Source organism: Bubalus kerabau, chromosome 1, assembly GCF_029407905.1.
Source record: "Bubalus kerabau isolate K-KA32 ecotype Philippines breed swamp buffalo chromosome 1, PCC_UOA_SB_1v2, whole genome shotgun sequence".
NCBI lineage: Eukaryota > Metazoa > Chordata > Mammalia > Artiodactyla > Bovidae > Bubalus > Bubalus kerabau.
This window is the reverse complement of record NC_073624.1, coordinates 66,158,231-66,173,167: the sequence shown is the minus strand read 5'-3', so window position 1 is coordinate 66,173,167 and position 14,937 is coordinate 66,158,231. Positions and strand designations below refer to the sequence as shown.

Genomic DNA, 14,937 nt, shown 5'->3' with positions numbered 1-14,937 from the left:
AAAGCTTGTGCATGAATATTCATAGGGGTATTATTCATAATAGCCAAGAAGTGGACACAACCTAAATGCACATCATCTGACGAATGGATAAACAAAATGTGGTGTATCCATACAGTGGTATATTATTTGGCTATAAAAAGGCATGAGGTACTGATACAAGCTCAACATAGATGAAGTTGGGAAACATGTTGAGTGAAAGAAGCCAGACCCAAAAAGCTACATTTTATGTGATTCCATTTATATAAAATGTCCAGAATAGGCAAATCCATAGGGATGGGGTGTAGGTCCATGGTTACCAGAGGAATAGGGAGTGACTGCCAATGGGTCCATGTACAGCATTTCATTTGGGGGTGATGAAAATACTCTGGAATTTAGCGGTGATGGTTGTACACTTTTTGAATATACTAACAAAAAGCAGCCACATCACCAAATTGTGTACATTTAAAGGGTAAATTTTATGGTGTACAAATTAGGCCAAAATAGAGCTATTGTTTAAAAATTACATATGTGAAAGTGCCATCAATTTAGAAACTATTACTGGAAGGCAGCAGGGTAAAGTAGGATTTGAATCTAGATTTGGGCAAATGCTTAACTCTTTTGGCAGTTTTTTGTTTTTTGTTTTGGCTACACTGTGCAGCATGTGGGATTTTAGCCCCGCTGGCTCTCCCCTCCACCCTCCTGCCCCTGCGGGTATTGAACCTGCAGGCCTTGCAGCGAAGCATGGAGTCTCAACCCCTGGACCGGGGAAGTCTCTTAGCTCTTTTGAAGTTGATTTTTTTCATCTGTAGAAAGGGAATCAACACACCTTATAGGGATATACAGATTAATGAAACAAGATCTTAGGATTTTTTTGGTAAAATGCTCTACACGTATAAGGGATGGTTATTTTCCTGAGATTTTAATGTTTTTCTACGTTGTGCCATGGGAGCATTTTCCTGAAATCTATTTGCATCTTCCCTTCCCTCCTTTCCTCCCTCTTGGCTGGTTCTTCAGCCTATAGAGGAAGAGGGAGCATGAAATCACCCCAATTCCTCTCCAGCATGGTCAAGTTCACTCAAGTGCTGTCTGCCCCCTGCTTCACTCTCATCCATCCAGAGGGGCCTAGCCACATGTGCAGAGGGCTGGTCCTCAGATGTATCTTTTCCTCCTCTTCAGGTAGGTAGTGGGGAGAAGAGGAAGGTCATGGGGGTTCTGGATATCTATGGCTTTGAAATACTAGAGGTGAGAGAGCTCCAGCAACCTTAGCACCCTGCTTCCTGGGGGTGAGGGGTGGCAAGCTTGAAGCGGGGTATGGGAGAGGGGAGGTCAGGCTGAAATGGAGGAAGTGTTTTGTGCTGAGCTGCTCTCTCTCTCTCTCTAACCTGTGTACCCACCTCAGGATAATAGCTTTGAGCAATTTGTGATCAACTACTGCAATGAGAAGCTACAGCAGGTGTTCATAGAGATGACACTGAAAGAGGAGCAAGAAGAATATAAGAGAGAGGTAAACGAAGCCTTCCTGCTTGCCTTTCTCTCAGATGATGTAAGGCATATGCCAGACCTTTTCCTCCTTTGTCACAATTTCCTCTCAATTGTCCCCAGTTGGGAACACTAAGGACAGAAAGTTTCTCTTGCACGGCTGAATATGCCAGCATTACCAAGAAGCCCTAACTCTCTGCTCTCCACCCCCAGTTCCCCACCCTTCCACTGCAGGCCAGGCGAGGAAGGGGCAGCTTGATGGAAGGGTGTCGGGGGTGGGTGGGAGTGGGAAGGAGTCCTGGCAGAAGTGGCGACAGCTGTGCTTGGCCGGGGCGGGCTGTGAGCCGCGTTTAGAAGGCGCATTTTTCCTAGGCTTGCCGCCCTGCCCATCCCTTTTGGTGCCCTTCTCTGACATCAGAATCCTTTGTCTCCTCCAGGCTGGACTGATGTCGCTGTCGTCTTTTGTAGCACTCCGATCCCAGACTTCCTCATCATAAGTGCCCTGTGGCTCAAAATTTCCACACTCCTTCCCCTGGTCCCCATTTTTCTATGGCTAAGTGTCAGAAAAGCTGTCTGATGGAGCTAATTCACTCCAAGGTGTGAATGGCTGTGTCTCACTCATCAAAGCCCTCCCGGGGATGTTCCTTGTGAACTCAGGAACCTGCTGTGGCAGCATTTCAGGCAATGTGGTCACGACTCAAAGGTTTTTTTTAACTTTTGTATGTTTTGACTTTAAGAGCTTATATTATCAAGTAGATAAATCGCACCCATGCTTCCAGATTCAAAAAGCTTAAAAAGGTGTATAAAGAAAAGTCTTCCTCCCACCCCCTTTTAGTTCTCCCTCCCATCCAGAGGCAACTGAAGTCAGCCTCCTTCTGCAGCAAATCTGTAAATACGTTTTCCCACAATATTTATTCAAGCGGCCACAAATACACTCCATTCTGCATCTTGCTTTTACCAGTCAACAAGAGACCTTTCTATATCAGTTCATAAAGATGCTTCTCTACAGCTGCCTAGGATTGTAAGGATATCCTCATTCATTTAACCAGTTGGGAGAGGTATTTGGGGGATGAAGCGGGAGGGCAACTTTACTTAATTCCACTCTGTATTCCCTAAAGACCTGTGAGGGAAGAAGAGAAAGGCTTGTGTTCCCCAACCACACTTGGGAGTGGCCCGAACTGGGGAGGTCTGGCCCTTGGGTGGTCAGGGCCTGTCTGTAGGCCTGATGCCCAGCAAATCTCTAAATGACTGATTCATGGTCTTTCGGTCCTCTGCTTCTATACCATTCTTGCTTTTTAAGAAACAAATTATACAGCCCCAATGTATCATGTGGGTCAGTGGTTGTGAAAGTGTAGTCCTGAGCCAGCAGCAGCAGTGGCCCCTGGGTACATATGAGAAAGACAAGTTCGCAGGTCCTGTCCCAGGCTTGCCAAGTCAGAAACTGGGGCTGAGACCCGGAAGCCTGTGTTTTAACAAGCCCTCTCAGTGACTTGAACGCTTGAGTTTCACTGATGCAGGTCTTTGAAGATGTGTCAAATCAGCTTTGTTGTTTGATAATAAGCCTTTGGTTTACTTAAGTGCTTTTGTTCTATGGTTTGTTGCCAGAGTGGTATGGCGATTTGCTCTTCCACATACTCAGGGATCCTTTCCCCCTTCCACAGTAGGGTGATTCCTGTCCCAGTCTTTACCTAACATATTACTCTTCCTTCCCAACCTACAGCACCCCCGGGGCTCTCTACACTGTCTCACCCCCTCTCACAACTGCTCTGGGTCCTCCCAGACATCTGTCCACCCACCCCACAAATTCTCCATCAACCCTGGAGGGGTGAGGGTATAATAGAAACCACACCAAGGACCCTCTGAACTATAGGGCTTTCTGATGGTCCTTGGTGGGGTGGATGAAAGGAGGCCTGGTTCTGGTGGGGTCTTTGAAGTCTCATCTTGGACCTGCTGCATGTAATTTTTCATGTCTCCCCTTGCCAGGGCATACCATGGGTGAAGGTGGAATACTTTGATAATGGCATTATCTGTAACCTCATTGAGCATGTAAGTTCTTCTTTTATCTCTGGGACCTCCTGCTCCAGACTGCTTGAACACCCTTCCCCTGTCTCTCTCTCCCCCTCCCACCCTACTTGATAAGGATGGTAAAGAGGGCAAAGGATGAGGGGGCAGAGGGGCGGCAGTGAGGTGTAGACATCTTGAAGGGCAAGGTCTAGGTTGGGCTGTTTTTGTTCCCCTGGCCAGAATCAGCGAGGCATCCTGGCCATGCTGGATGAGGAGTGCCTGCGGCCTGGGGTGGTCAGTGATTCCACCTTCCTAGCAAAGCTGAACCAGCTCTTCTCCAAGCACAGCCACTATGAGAGTAAAGTCACCCAGAATGCCCAGCGCCAGTATGACCACAGCATGGGCCTCAGCTGCTTCCGCATCTGCCACTATGCAGGCAAGGTGATGTGATGGGCCTGGATGGTGAAGATTAGGGTCTGGGCACAGACTGAAGACAATGGGGGAGGCACTGGGGGAAGATGGGAACCAGGAACACTTCACAGTGAGACTGGGAGAGCCAAGTGCACAACAGACAGTATGGCGGATGCTCCAGACCAAGTGCTGTTCCTGTACAGGTGACCTACAATGTGAACAGCTTCATTGACAAGAACAATGACCTACTCTTCCGAGACTTGTCCCAGGCCATGTGGAAGGCCCGGCACCCACTCCTTCGGTCCTTGTTTCCTGAGGGTGATCCAAAACAGGCATCTCTCAAACGCCCCCCAACTGCTGGGGCCCAGTTCAAGAGTTCTGTGATGACTCTCATGAAGAACCTATATTCCAAGAACCCCAACTACATCAGGTGACATGCTGGGCACATAGGGGAACATGCTGATTTGTGATGACATGAGCAGGGTCCATGCATGGTAGAACATGTCCATGCGGGGAGGGGGCTCCCTGGAATAAGGGTACCAGGAACCCTTTCCTCATAGAAAACAGAGCCCACTGAGCAGCCAAATGTCCTGTAAAGGGGAGAGCAGAGTGGTCAGGTAGTGACCATGCTCTAGTGAGTGAAACTGGGAAGGGTAGTGTACCTGCTTTCTCTGAAAATTTTCAGCTAAGGACTGTGGGCTTCCCAGGTGGCACTAGTGGTAAAGTACCCACCTGCCAATGCAGGAGATGAAAGAAATGCGGGTTCAATCCCTAGGTCAGGAAGATCCCCTGGAGAAGGGCATGGCAACCCACTCCAGTATTCTTGCCTGGAGAATCCCATGGACAGAGGAGGCTGGTGGGCCACAGTCCATGGGGTTGCAAAGAGTCAGACATGACTGACACAACATAGCACAAGCACAAGGGGTGTAGAGACTAGGATGGGCAACACTGGCAAGGGTGAAGCTCCTGAAGCCTGGGCCTTGCCCTACCTCTCATCAGGTGTATAAAGCCCAATGAGCATCAGCAGCGAGGTCACTTCTCTTTTGAGCTGGTAAGTGTCCAGGCTCAGTACCTGGGGCTGCTGGAGAATGTGCGGGTGCGACGGGCAGGCTACGCCTACCGCCAGGTCTACGGGTCCTTCCTGGAAAGGTACCGATTGCTGAGCCGGAGCACTTGGCCACGCTGGAATGGTGGAGACCAGTAAGATTCAGTGGGAGACTGGGGGGTAGGGAGGGGCAGTGCAAGGAACCTGTGGGGAGGAGACCCCTCAGGCGGTACCATGGGCATCGCTGGAGTTTGGCGAATGGCTACTGGGGGACATGAATTGAATGATGGTTTTTCAGAGGCTCTGAAGTCTATTGAGCCCTGAGCTCTTCTCCCCTCTTAGAAGAGGTAGAGGAAAACTGGGAGAGGCCCCTCCCCTGGGATGCCCCTGGACAGCTTTCTTCACCTGACTCGGCAGGGAGGGGGTCGAGAAGGTCCTGGGGGAGCTGAGCATGTCCTCAGAGGAGCTGGCCTTTGGGAAGACAAAGATCTTCATCAGAAGCCCCAAGACTGTGAGTTGCAGGGGCACTTGTGTTTGGTGGGGCTGGACTGTGGAAGAGTTGGAGAGCCCACCTGAGTGAGAGGCTGGGTGAGGGGAGCTTCTAGAACCTGGAAAGGATAGTGTGTGAGGACATCTTTCTGCAGGGGTTGTATCCCTGGGAACTGACCCCTTGGGGCCCCAGCCCACCTGCCCTGGGCCCCGGAAGTTAGGTGTGCTTGCCTTGCTGGTCTGAGCACCTCTACCTGAAGCAGGGCTCCTTGAGAATCATTAGTCTGAGTGTCCAAGTCCTAGTGCAGTGCTTGCTCAAGAGTTAGGGCTCATGGATGTGTGGGTAATTAAATGAATGGTTGCACAGATGAGGAAACTAAGAGGACAAAGTAATGATTGAATAAAACACTGACAGGGAAGCCATTGGTGCCATGGGTTCCCCCCAGGCCAGCCTCTCTGTGCCCCTCTGCACCCCTCCACAGCTTTTCTACTTGGAAGAGCAGAGGCGCCTTCGACTCCAGCAGTTGGCCACGCTCATACAGAAGACATACCGAGGCTGGCGCTGCCGCACCCACTACCAGCTGATGCGCAAGAGTCAGATCGTCATATCCTCTTGGTTTCGGGGCAACATGGTACCAGTTATCCCTGAAGTTCTATCCCCCTCACTCTGATATGAGAGCAGGAAGTAGAGAGGTGGTTCGGGAGGTGGAGTTTCTCTAACAGGCTTATTGTTTCTACAGCAAAAGAAACGTTACGGGAAGATGAAGGCATCAGCGTTGTTGATCCAGGCTTTTGTGAGAGGGTGGAAGGTAATAGGGAGGGGAGAGGAGTTTCATCCCCACACGTGGCTCCCTGTGCCAGCTGCTGCTGGGGTGGGGGGAAGAATGTGTGTGTGCCAAGTCACTGAGTCATGTTCGACTCTTTAAGACCTTATGGACTCTAGCCCACTAGGCTCCTCTGTCCATGGGGATTCTCCAGGTAAGAATACTCAAGTGGGTTGCCATGGCCTTCTCCAGGGGATCTTCCCTACCCAGGGGCTGAAACCACAACGTCTCCTGCATTGGCAGGCGGGCACCCCGGGAAGCCCAGGGGTGGCAGGGGAAGAGTAGCAGAGAGCAGGTCCTGCCCGAATCCAGGACACATCTCTGTGTGACCGCACGTCTGTGTCAGGGTGTGTTTCTGGGTCTACTCTGTGTGTGTCCAGGAGCGTGGATGCATCTTGGGGAGATCTGAACACATACCTGGGTGTGTTTCTGACTTAGCTCTGCCTTCTGCTCTGAGTGTCCTCCTGGTTGCTCACTTGTCTGAATTCACTCTCTTCCTCCAGTTAGAGTCTCAGCTCTTTACCTTACTCTGTTCTTTGTGTGATTGAAGAATAGAACCTCTTCTCAGCCTATCTTCTATCTTCCAGGTAGAACTTACTATTTTTACTTTGGCTCCTTTCTTGTTTGTCCTTGCCAGGCCCGAAAGAATTATCGAAAGTACTTCCGATCAGGGGCTGCCCTCATCTTGTCGAATTTCATCTACAAGAGCATGGTAAGTGGTGGGGGCTGAGGAAGGAAACAGGGCATTGAGGAGGGAGGGACAGGCTGGGAAGAGGAAGTGTGTGGGGCTCAAGATGAGATGATCTGAAGCTTTTCCCCAAAAGCCTCCTCTGTCTGCTGCTGCTGCTGCTGTTTAGTTGCTAAGTCCTGTCTGACTCTTTGCAACCCCGTGGACTATACGCCACTAGGCTCCTCTGTCCATGGGATTTCCCAGGCAAGATTACTGGAGTGGGTTGCTACTTCCTTCTCCAGGGGATCTTCCTGACCCAGGGATAGAACCTGAGTCTCCTGCTTGGCAGGTGGATTCTTTACCACTGAGCCACCTGGGAAGCCCTTCAGCTCTGTCTGTGAGGGGATAGGGCTGTAGGAGGAGGGCCCCAGTGCTCAGGACCCAGGAATAGAATCAGAGCATGTTTTGGTGTGAATGGACACTGCAGCAACCTGTGGCAGGAAGGGGGCCCAGCACATCCACTGACTAGTCCATGGTGAACAGGCTGGAGAAGAGACTAGGGCTGGGTGGTTAATGAGAGTTGAAGAGTCTGAGCCTCATGGAAGAGCAGAAAGAAGACACACATAGGGTTAAGTAACCCAACCTCCCGAAATTCATTTTAGGGTTGAGGGGGTGATGGTGGAGGAATGGTATCTTCCTTCTATCTCTTCGGACACTGTAGCAGGCGAGGCTGGAAGTGAACCTCAGGAAAGATCTTGATTCAAGAAGATTCAGGTCGGGGTGAGCAGGAAGAAGTCAGGAGCAGGCCTGGAGGTTCAAACTATGAACAGTTTCCAGTGAGAGGAAAATAGGGACAGAGAGGGGTGATTGCCAGAGACATATCTCCAATAGTGATGGTGCTTCTGAGAAGTGTTGGAGGGAAACCAGATGGGGGGAGCAGGACTTCCAGTGAGACCTTGGGAAATACCAGAGAGAAGAGCAGGCAATTTTTGACAGAGGGCTGGAGTGACTCTGAACTGACCTCGGTTGCTTTGATCATTGTCGGTTGTTAAGACTCTTACTGACTTTGCTCACAGAGACTTGAGATGCAGTCACTGGTACTCCTCTCTGTTCCCTTGGCTGAGTTGAGGGATCAGGGCTCTGGGCCTCCTCCTCGTCTCCCTGAGTCTTCACTGTGTCCTCCACCCTCTCTCAGGGAAGCTCCGTCGTCTTCCTCCTGGGCCTCTTCCGTTGCCGGGCTCTCCTCAGGCAGGCTCCAGTGTGTCTGCTTCACCAGAGTACGTGCGTTCCTGCTGCACACCTGAGCCTGTAATCTGATTTTGCTCTTATCGCCTGACTGACCTCTCGTCTACCTTCACTCTCACCTGCGTGTTATCAGCCTCTGCAGAATGTCACCACAGGAGCTGCTGGGTTTAAACCAGCATTTCAATAAATCAAACCCACTATGGAAGTCTGCTCGCAGGGGGCCATTGGGCAATGATTGCCCCAGTGTTTCTGACTAGGCCATTACCTTGCCTATACTTACCTACTTAGCTAATGCTACTAATGCTAATACCTATTTTTTTTTTTTTTTGATCACTTAACTATGAGCTAAGTCCTTTACAAGCATTAACTTGAATGATTTCAACAACCCTGTGAAGTAGGTCCTCACCTTTCTCCCATTTTATTCTATTTTTAATTAATTTATTGAACATTTTTTTTTAAAAAAGCACAAAAACCTTACATACTAAAATTGTACATATCAAGTATTGGTCTAATCTTATATCAATCTATTTACAATTAAACAGCGCCTGAAGATCCCCTGGAGAAGGGAAAGGCTACCCACTCTAGTATTCTGGCCTGGAGAATTCCATGGACTGTATAGTCCATGGGGTCAAAGAGAGTCGGAAATGACCGACTGAGTTTCACTTTCACTTGGTTTTCTCACCTAGGTTAGTTAAACACGCCCAGAGAATTTATGTTCAAAGTATGAATGTTAAGTCACTTCAGTAGTGTCCGACTCTTTGTATCCCTATGGACTGTAGCCTGCCAGGCTCCTCTGTCCATAGGATTCTCCAGGCAAGAATACTGGAGTGGGTTGCCGTGCCCTCCTCCAGGGGATCTTCCTAACCCAGGGATTGAACCTGTATCTCTTATGTTTCCTGAATTGGCAGGTGGGTTCTTACCACTAGTGCCACCTGGGAAGCCCATTCAAAGTATATGTTCTTTTAAAATAAACTCATTTTATTGTAAAAAACTAAGGCCCAAAGAGGGGGCTACCCTCATAGCTCAGTCAATTAAAAAACTGCTTGCAATGCAGAAGATCTGGGTTCGATCCCTGGGTTGGGGAGATCCCCTGTATAAGGAAATGGCAACCCACTCCAGTATTCTTGCCTGGAGAATCGCATGGACAGAGAAGCCTGGCAGGTCACAGTCCATGGGGTCGCAAGAGTTCAACATGACTTAGCGACTAAACGAAAAGGCCCTGAGAGGTTAAATAACTTGTAGGCATTTCACAGCTGGTGTGTGGTTAGAGCTGGGATATCAACTATTTGACTCTAGTTAACCACCACCTATGCCTGTTCCCCTCTCCTTTCTCCCTTCCCACCCCCGCCACACACAAAGAGGCCAGGGTGACCCAGGCATCCATGACTCTGGGTAGATCTGGGGGCAAAAGAGACACATAGGGAAAAGTGGAACTTTCTAGGTTTAAGAAAATGAAAAGAGAAACCTCAGAAGCTCCCCACCAATTGGTATATGGAGGATTATAGGAGATGCTTAGGAATGTTTATTGAATTAAATCAAACCAGGCCAAGGACTAGAGCTTCAGGGTAATTAGACTAAGCCCACTAGATCTTGGTAGTGGAAGATACAAAGAGCTTGGATGGTTCCTGAAGAGTTATAGAAATATTACTCTGCCTTTTTCTGTTTTTGTGTTTTACCCTAATGTCTCAATAGAAAGCTTTCATAAAAATTCCAAAAATTCAAAAGTGTTCAAGATCAAGTCATTTTCTACACCTTCAATAATTCTATCCCATAAACAAACAAGGTGTTAGGTATTGCCTGGGATGTAAAGACTTAAGAGTCCTGGTTCTAGCTTGGGGGAGACTAAACAGTCAGATGCCATGGATGAAACTTGATTGGATCCTGGATCAGGAAAAAGAAAAGCAAAGTCAGAGAGGATACTTTTAGAGTTTATAAAGGACATGAGAAGAGATTTGCGTATGTATTGCTGTTGGGTGAGTGTGTTTAATTAATGTTAATATCCCAAGGTGTGGTGATGGACTTATAATTGTGTAGGAAAATATTCTGGTTCTTGGACAACATGTGCTTAAGTTTCAGGAGAAAATGTCATGATAACTGTGACCTACTTTAGGATGCTATAGTAGCCAAGATTTGTACATATGTGTGTATTTATATATTTATGTGCATTTGAATATAAGTGTGTGTTAGAGAGAGTGCAAAGATAGGGTAAGGTACTATCAGTAGGTGAATTTAGGTAAGAAGTATATATTATTCAGATGCTCACTGTAATCTTTTTTCAACTTTCATGCAAATTAAAAAATTTTCAAAATAGGAAAATAAATTGTATTACATTTTAAAAATTAAACAAATTAAAATGTAAACTCTTAAGTTAGATTATGTCACTCTTCTTCTAAAACTCTCTAATGGTGTACTGTTTCACTCCACATAAAAGCCAGATTCGCTATCACAGCGTACAAGGCCCTTTATGATCTGTCTTTGGCCAACCGATTTTCTGATCTCTCCTCACTCAGCTTAGGCCAGTCGCACTGGCTTTCCTTCTGTGTCTGGAATATGCTACCTCTCATTCCTGTCTCAGGTCTGCTTTTGTTGTATCAGAGCACACAGAATTCTTTAATGTTATGGTCTGTGTTTATTTGCTTGTGGGCTGTCTCCTTCTCCAGTCCCAGTAGGACATAAACTCAGTGAGAAGAGACTCTGTTTACTCTGTTGACTGCCGTGTTCCCATACTTAGAACAGTATCAGCACAGAGCAGATTCTCAATGATGTTGAATGGTGAAAACACCCAGGACCTGGGATCCTGACTCCCAAAGACTTGCTGTATAGAAGAGGGGGAAGATTGCCATGCAAATAACAGTAGCACAAAACCCAGAAGTATAGACAAAGTGCTGCTGCTGCTGCTGCTAAGTCGCTTCAGTCGTGTCCGACTCTGTGCGACCCCAGAGACGGCAGCCCACCAGGCTCCCCCGTCCCTGGGATTCTCCAGGCAAGCACTGGAGTGGGTTGCCATTTCCTTCTCCAATGCATGAAAGTGAAAAGTGAAAGTGAAGTCGCTCAGTCATGTCTGACTCTTAGCGACCCCATGGACTGCAGCCTACCAGGCTCCTCCTTCCATGGGATTTTCCAGGCAAGAGTACTGGAGTGGGGTGCCATTGCCTTCAAAAGGACTTCAAAGGAGAGACACCCTGGTCTGGGGAATGTGGGAGGGCTTTGAGCTCCATCTCAAAGGATAAGTAGAATCTGGGTTGGCAGAGTTGAGCTGAGAGCAGCATTAGCTAAGGCAGAGAGTGGTAATACATGGGCTGGGCAGAGGGCAGGGCAAGGAGTCCAGTCTGGTTAGTGTGCCAGGGTAACACAGGGGATCCCATGACATGAGGTTGGACTATGAGTAGAGGACTTTGAACAGTGTCCTAGAGGCAATGCAACCAGCACACTGCCAGGTTGCAGTGTTGGGCTTGACTGAGCAGAGAGGAGGGAAGATTTGGTACCTGTCCAATAGCTAACACAGTGGGGCAGCCACCTGTAAACAGTTAAGAGTCTTGAGAATAGGAAACTGCAGGAGCAAGATATTAAGGCCAGTTTTCATATTGGCTCCTCCTACCTCACTGAAATGGTTAGAAGGTATCTGCTTGGATCTAACCCATCTCTCCCTTCCATCTCCCATTCATGCTCCTACTGCCCAGCCTCAAGCCTACATTCATACTGAAAGAGAGGGGGAGTGGACTCGCTTCCACCTCCTCAGCTCCACTTGTTGCTTCTCCCTGTGGTGGCCTTCCTTGTTGAAGGGGCAGGATCTGGGTGCAAGTTTGCCTGTCAGGAGGTCTTCTCATCATCCCACTCCCAACCCCCTTGCTCCCAACCCAGGTACAGAAATTCCTACTGGGGCTGAAGAACAATTTGCCTTCTCCCAGCATCTTGGACAAAAAGTGGCCATCTGCTCCTTACAAGTACTTCAACACAGCCAACCACGAGCTCCAGAGGCTCTTCCACCAATGGAAGGTGAGTGGGGCCTGGGTAGCTCTCCTGGCGCCTGGGCAACTCTTCTCTTCATTTGTCTTTTTTCTTTTCTCCTTCCTCTGATTTTCCTCTTCTGCCTCCCTCTTCCACTCCAAAAAATTTTTTTGTTTATGGTGGTAACACATAAAATTTACCACTTTAACCAATAAAAAATTTCTTTTGGTCACACCCCACAGCATGTGGGATCTTAGTTTCCTGACCAGGAATCCAACCGGGGCCTCCTGCATTGGAAGGTGGAGTCAACTACTGGACCACCAGGGAAGTCCCCATTTTAACCATTTTAAAATATACAGTTCAGTGGCATTAAGGGCATTCACATTGTTGTGTGACCATCACCACCATCCATCTCCATACTTTTTTTTCATCATCTCAGACTGAAACTCTGTACATATTAAGGAAAAACCCTCTGTTCCTCCATTCCCTCAGTCCCTGGAACCCATCATCTACTCTTTGTCTCTATGAATTTGACTATTCTAGGTACTTCATATACGTGAAATCATACCACATTTGTCCTTTCATCTGGCTTATTTCATTAGCACAGTGTTCTATTCAGGAATACTTTGGCGCTCCTGTCTGAGACTATGCCTTAGGCTGTGCTCTGGGTGCACCGCCCTCCTGGGGCTTTTAATGTGGTAGTTTCCATTCCCTCCCCCAGCACCCCACAGCTCCCCCCTCCCCAGTGCTCCTCCAGCTCTCTCCAAAGTGTCTGCTCCCTGTCCTTTCAACTCCGTCTCTTTCCAGTCCCTGCCCCTCTCCTTACAAGTCTCTCAGTGTTCTCTCCACCTCACACCCCAGCCCTGCTCTCTTCCTCCATGACCTTAGCCCCTTCCCCTCCCCCATTACAGTGCAAGAAATTCCGGGATCAGCTGTCCCCGAAGCAGGTAGAGGTCCTGAGGGAGAAGCTCTGTGCCAGCGAGCTGTTCAAGGGCAAAAAGGCTTCATACCCCCAGAGGTGAGGACCTCCCAGACCCTGTGCAGCTTCATCAAGAGCAAAAAGAAGCTTCCCCAGGAAGGATAATGCTGTAGTCCTCAAACTTCAGTATACATGGGAGTCACCCGGTAGGCTGGATAATAGCCAGATGGCTGCGTGCCCTCCTCAGAGTTTCTGATTTAGGAGGTCTAGGGTGGGGCCCGAGAATTTGCTTTTTTAACCCGGTTCTAGGAGATGCTGATTTTGGTCCTGGATCACATCTAAGAATCACTGAGACAGAGGATACGGTGGAAGATGGGGGATGGAGACGGGAGGACTGCGATGGGAACTCCGTGGGGGAGGTGCAAGGACCTTGGGGTCCGAGGTAAGGACCTTGTCTCCACTGCGTGCTTTCTGTGTGTTCTCAGTGTCCCCATTCCATTTCACGGTGACTACATCGGGCTGCAAAGAAACCCCAAGCTACAGAAGCTGAAGGGTGGGGAAGAAGGGCCTATTCTGATGGCTGAGACTGTGATGAAGGTCAATCGTGGCAACGCCAAGGTGAAGGCCCACACCTGGACCCCCACCCCCCAGCCTGATCCAGAGCCCTGGCTGGTCACCGGAAGGGTGAGGACTAATCGCCACCTTCCCTCACCTTTTCCTCTTCTGTCCCTAGACTTCCTCTCGAATCCTCCTCCTGACCAAGGGGCATGTGATCATCACAGACACGAAGAATCCTCAGGCCAAGACTGTCATCCCACTAAACAGTTTGGCTGGGGTGTCGGTCACCAGCTTCAAGGATGGGCTTTTTAGCTTGCATCTGAGTGAGGTATCAGAGCTGGATGGGGGCAGAGCCCAGCCAGGAGAAGGCGGTGGGTACAACAGGGCCTGGCTGGGCTGGAGGCGAGGGGGACCAGACCTCTCACACCGGGCCTTTGATATCTCCCAGGCTGCTCCTAGGAGAAAAAAATGAATCCCTTCCCTGCTGTTTTCTCCCCTCCCTAAGATCTCCTCAGTGGGCTCCAAGGGGGAATTCCTGCTGGTCAGTGAGCACGTGATTGAACTGCTGACCAAAATATGCCGGGCTACGCTGGATGCCACGCGGATGCAGCTTCCAGTCACCGTGACTGAGGAGTAAGGCCGTGAGCCGGGGGTGAGGGATGGCTTGGGGCAGACGACCAAGCTGCTAGTCACTGTGACCGGGAAAATTTGTCCTGTCAGAAAGTGAATCGTACTGTGTCAGGTCAGGGCCACCCAAGTTCTCTGTGGCCTCGAGTCTGCTGGCATAGGGGGCTGGGGAGTAGGAGGGGGGAATGTACTTGCCTCAAGCAGGGGAGGGGAAGCCACTGTGAAAATACAGGAGTAGGGGTGAGGGGATGAGGGTGCTAGCTTTGCCTTTCTATCTGTTCCCACTCCAGGTTCTCAGTGAAGTTCAAGGAGGGCAGCTTGATGGTCAAGATCATCCAGGGCCCTGGGGGTGGTGGGACTGGCAAGCTGAGCTGCAAGAAGAAGGGGAGTCGTTGCCTGGAGGTGACTGTACAATGAGGAGGTGCAGCAGTTTCTTCCTCCTGGACGGGCACCGGCCCCACCCCCACCTGCCCACCTTTGTGGGGGATCTCGAGTCTGAACCCCCTGATAGGCTGTGGGGTTGGAGATTGAAGAACCCTTGAAGAGGACCTTGCTTCTCCCAAACCTTTCCAGAACTCTCTCCAAAGTTAGCTTCCTCCCACCCTCGGCCTCTTTGCCCACTAATAATATGACAAGAGACTTTGCCAACGTTTGCTCATGTGGGTGGGTCCCTATTCCCCCATCCTTTCATCAGCTTGTACTTAGACCCTCTGCCCCCTCCCTTTCCTTTACTGGGGCT

At 49.4% G+C, this 14,937-nt stretch overlaps 1 protein-coding gene across 1 annotated transcript in view; it reads left to right on the top strand.

Moving 5' to 3' along the window:
• Positions 1-14,937, top strand: part of MYO1A (myosin IA) — a 23,922-nt gene extending 8,985 nt beyond the window's left edge. Inside the window, exons 12-27 of the mRNA XM_055566296.1 lie at positions 1,156-1,221; positions 1,379-1,483; positions 3,442-3,504; positions 3,703-3,903; positions 4,077-4,303; positions 4,873-5,073; positions 5,336-5,429; positions 5,890-6,039; positions 6,148-6,216; positions 6,869-6,943; positions 12,008-12,142; positions 13,006-13,112; positions 13,499-13,631; positions 13,747-13,899; positions 14,077-14,204; positions 14,489-14,937. Of these exons, the coding sequence (XP_055422271.1) occupies positions 1,156-1,221; positions 1,379-1,483; positions 3,442-3,504; positions 3,703-3,903; positions 4,077-4,303; positions 4,873-5,073; positions 5,336-5,429; positions 5,890-6,039; positions 6,148-6,216; positions 6,869-6,943; positions 12,008-12,142; positions 13,006-13,112; positions 13,499-13,631; positions 13,747-13,899; positions 14,077-14,204; positions 14,489-14,615 (2,034 nt within the window). The 3' untranslated portion in view covers positions 14,616-14,937. The remainder of the gene's footprint in view (positions 1-1,155; positions 1,222-1,378; positions 1,484-3,441; positions 3,505-3,702; positions 3,904-4,076; positions 4,304-4,872; positions 5,074-5,335; positions 5,430-5,889; positions 6,040-6,147; positions 6,217-6,868; positions 6,944-12,007; positions 12,143-13,005; positions 13,113-13,498; positions 13,632-13,746; positions 13,900-14,076; positions 14,205-14,488) is intronic.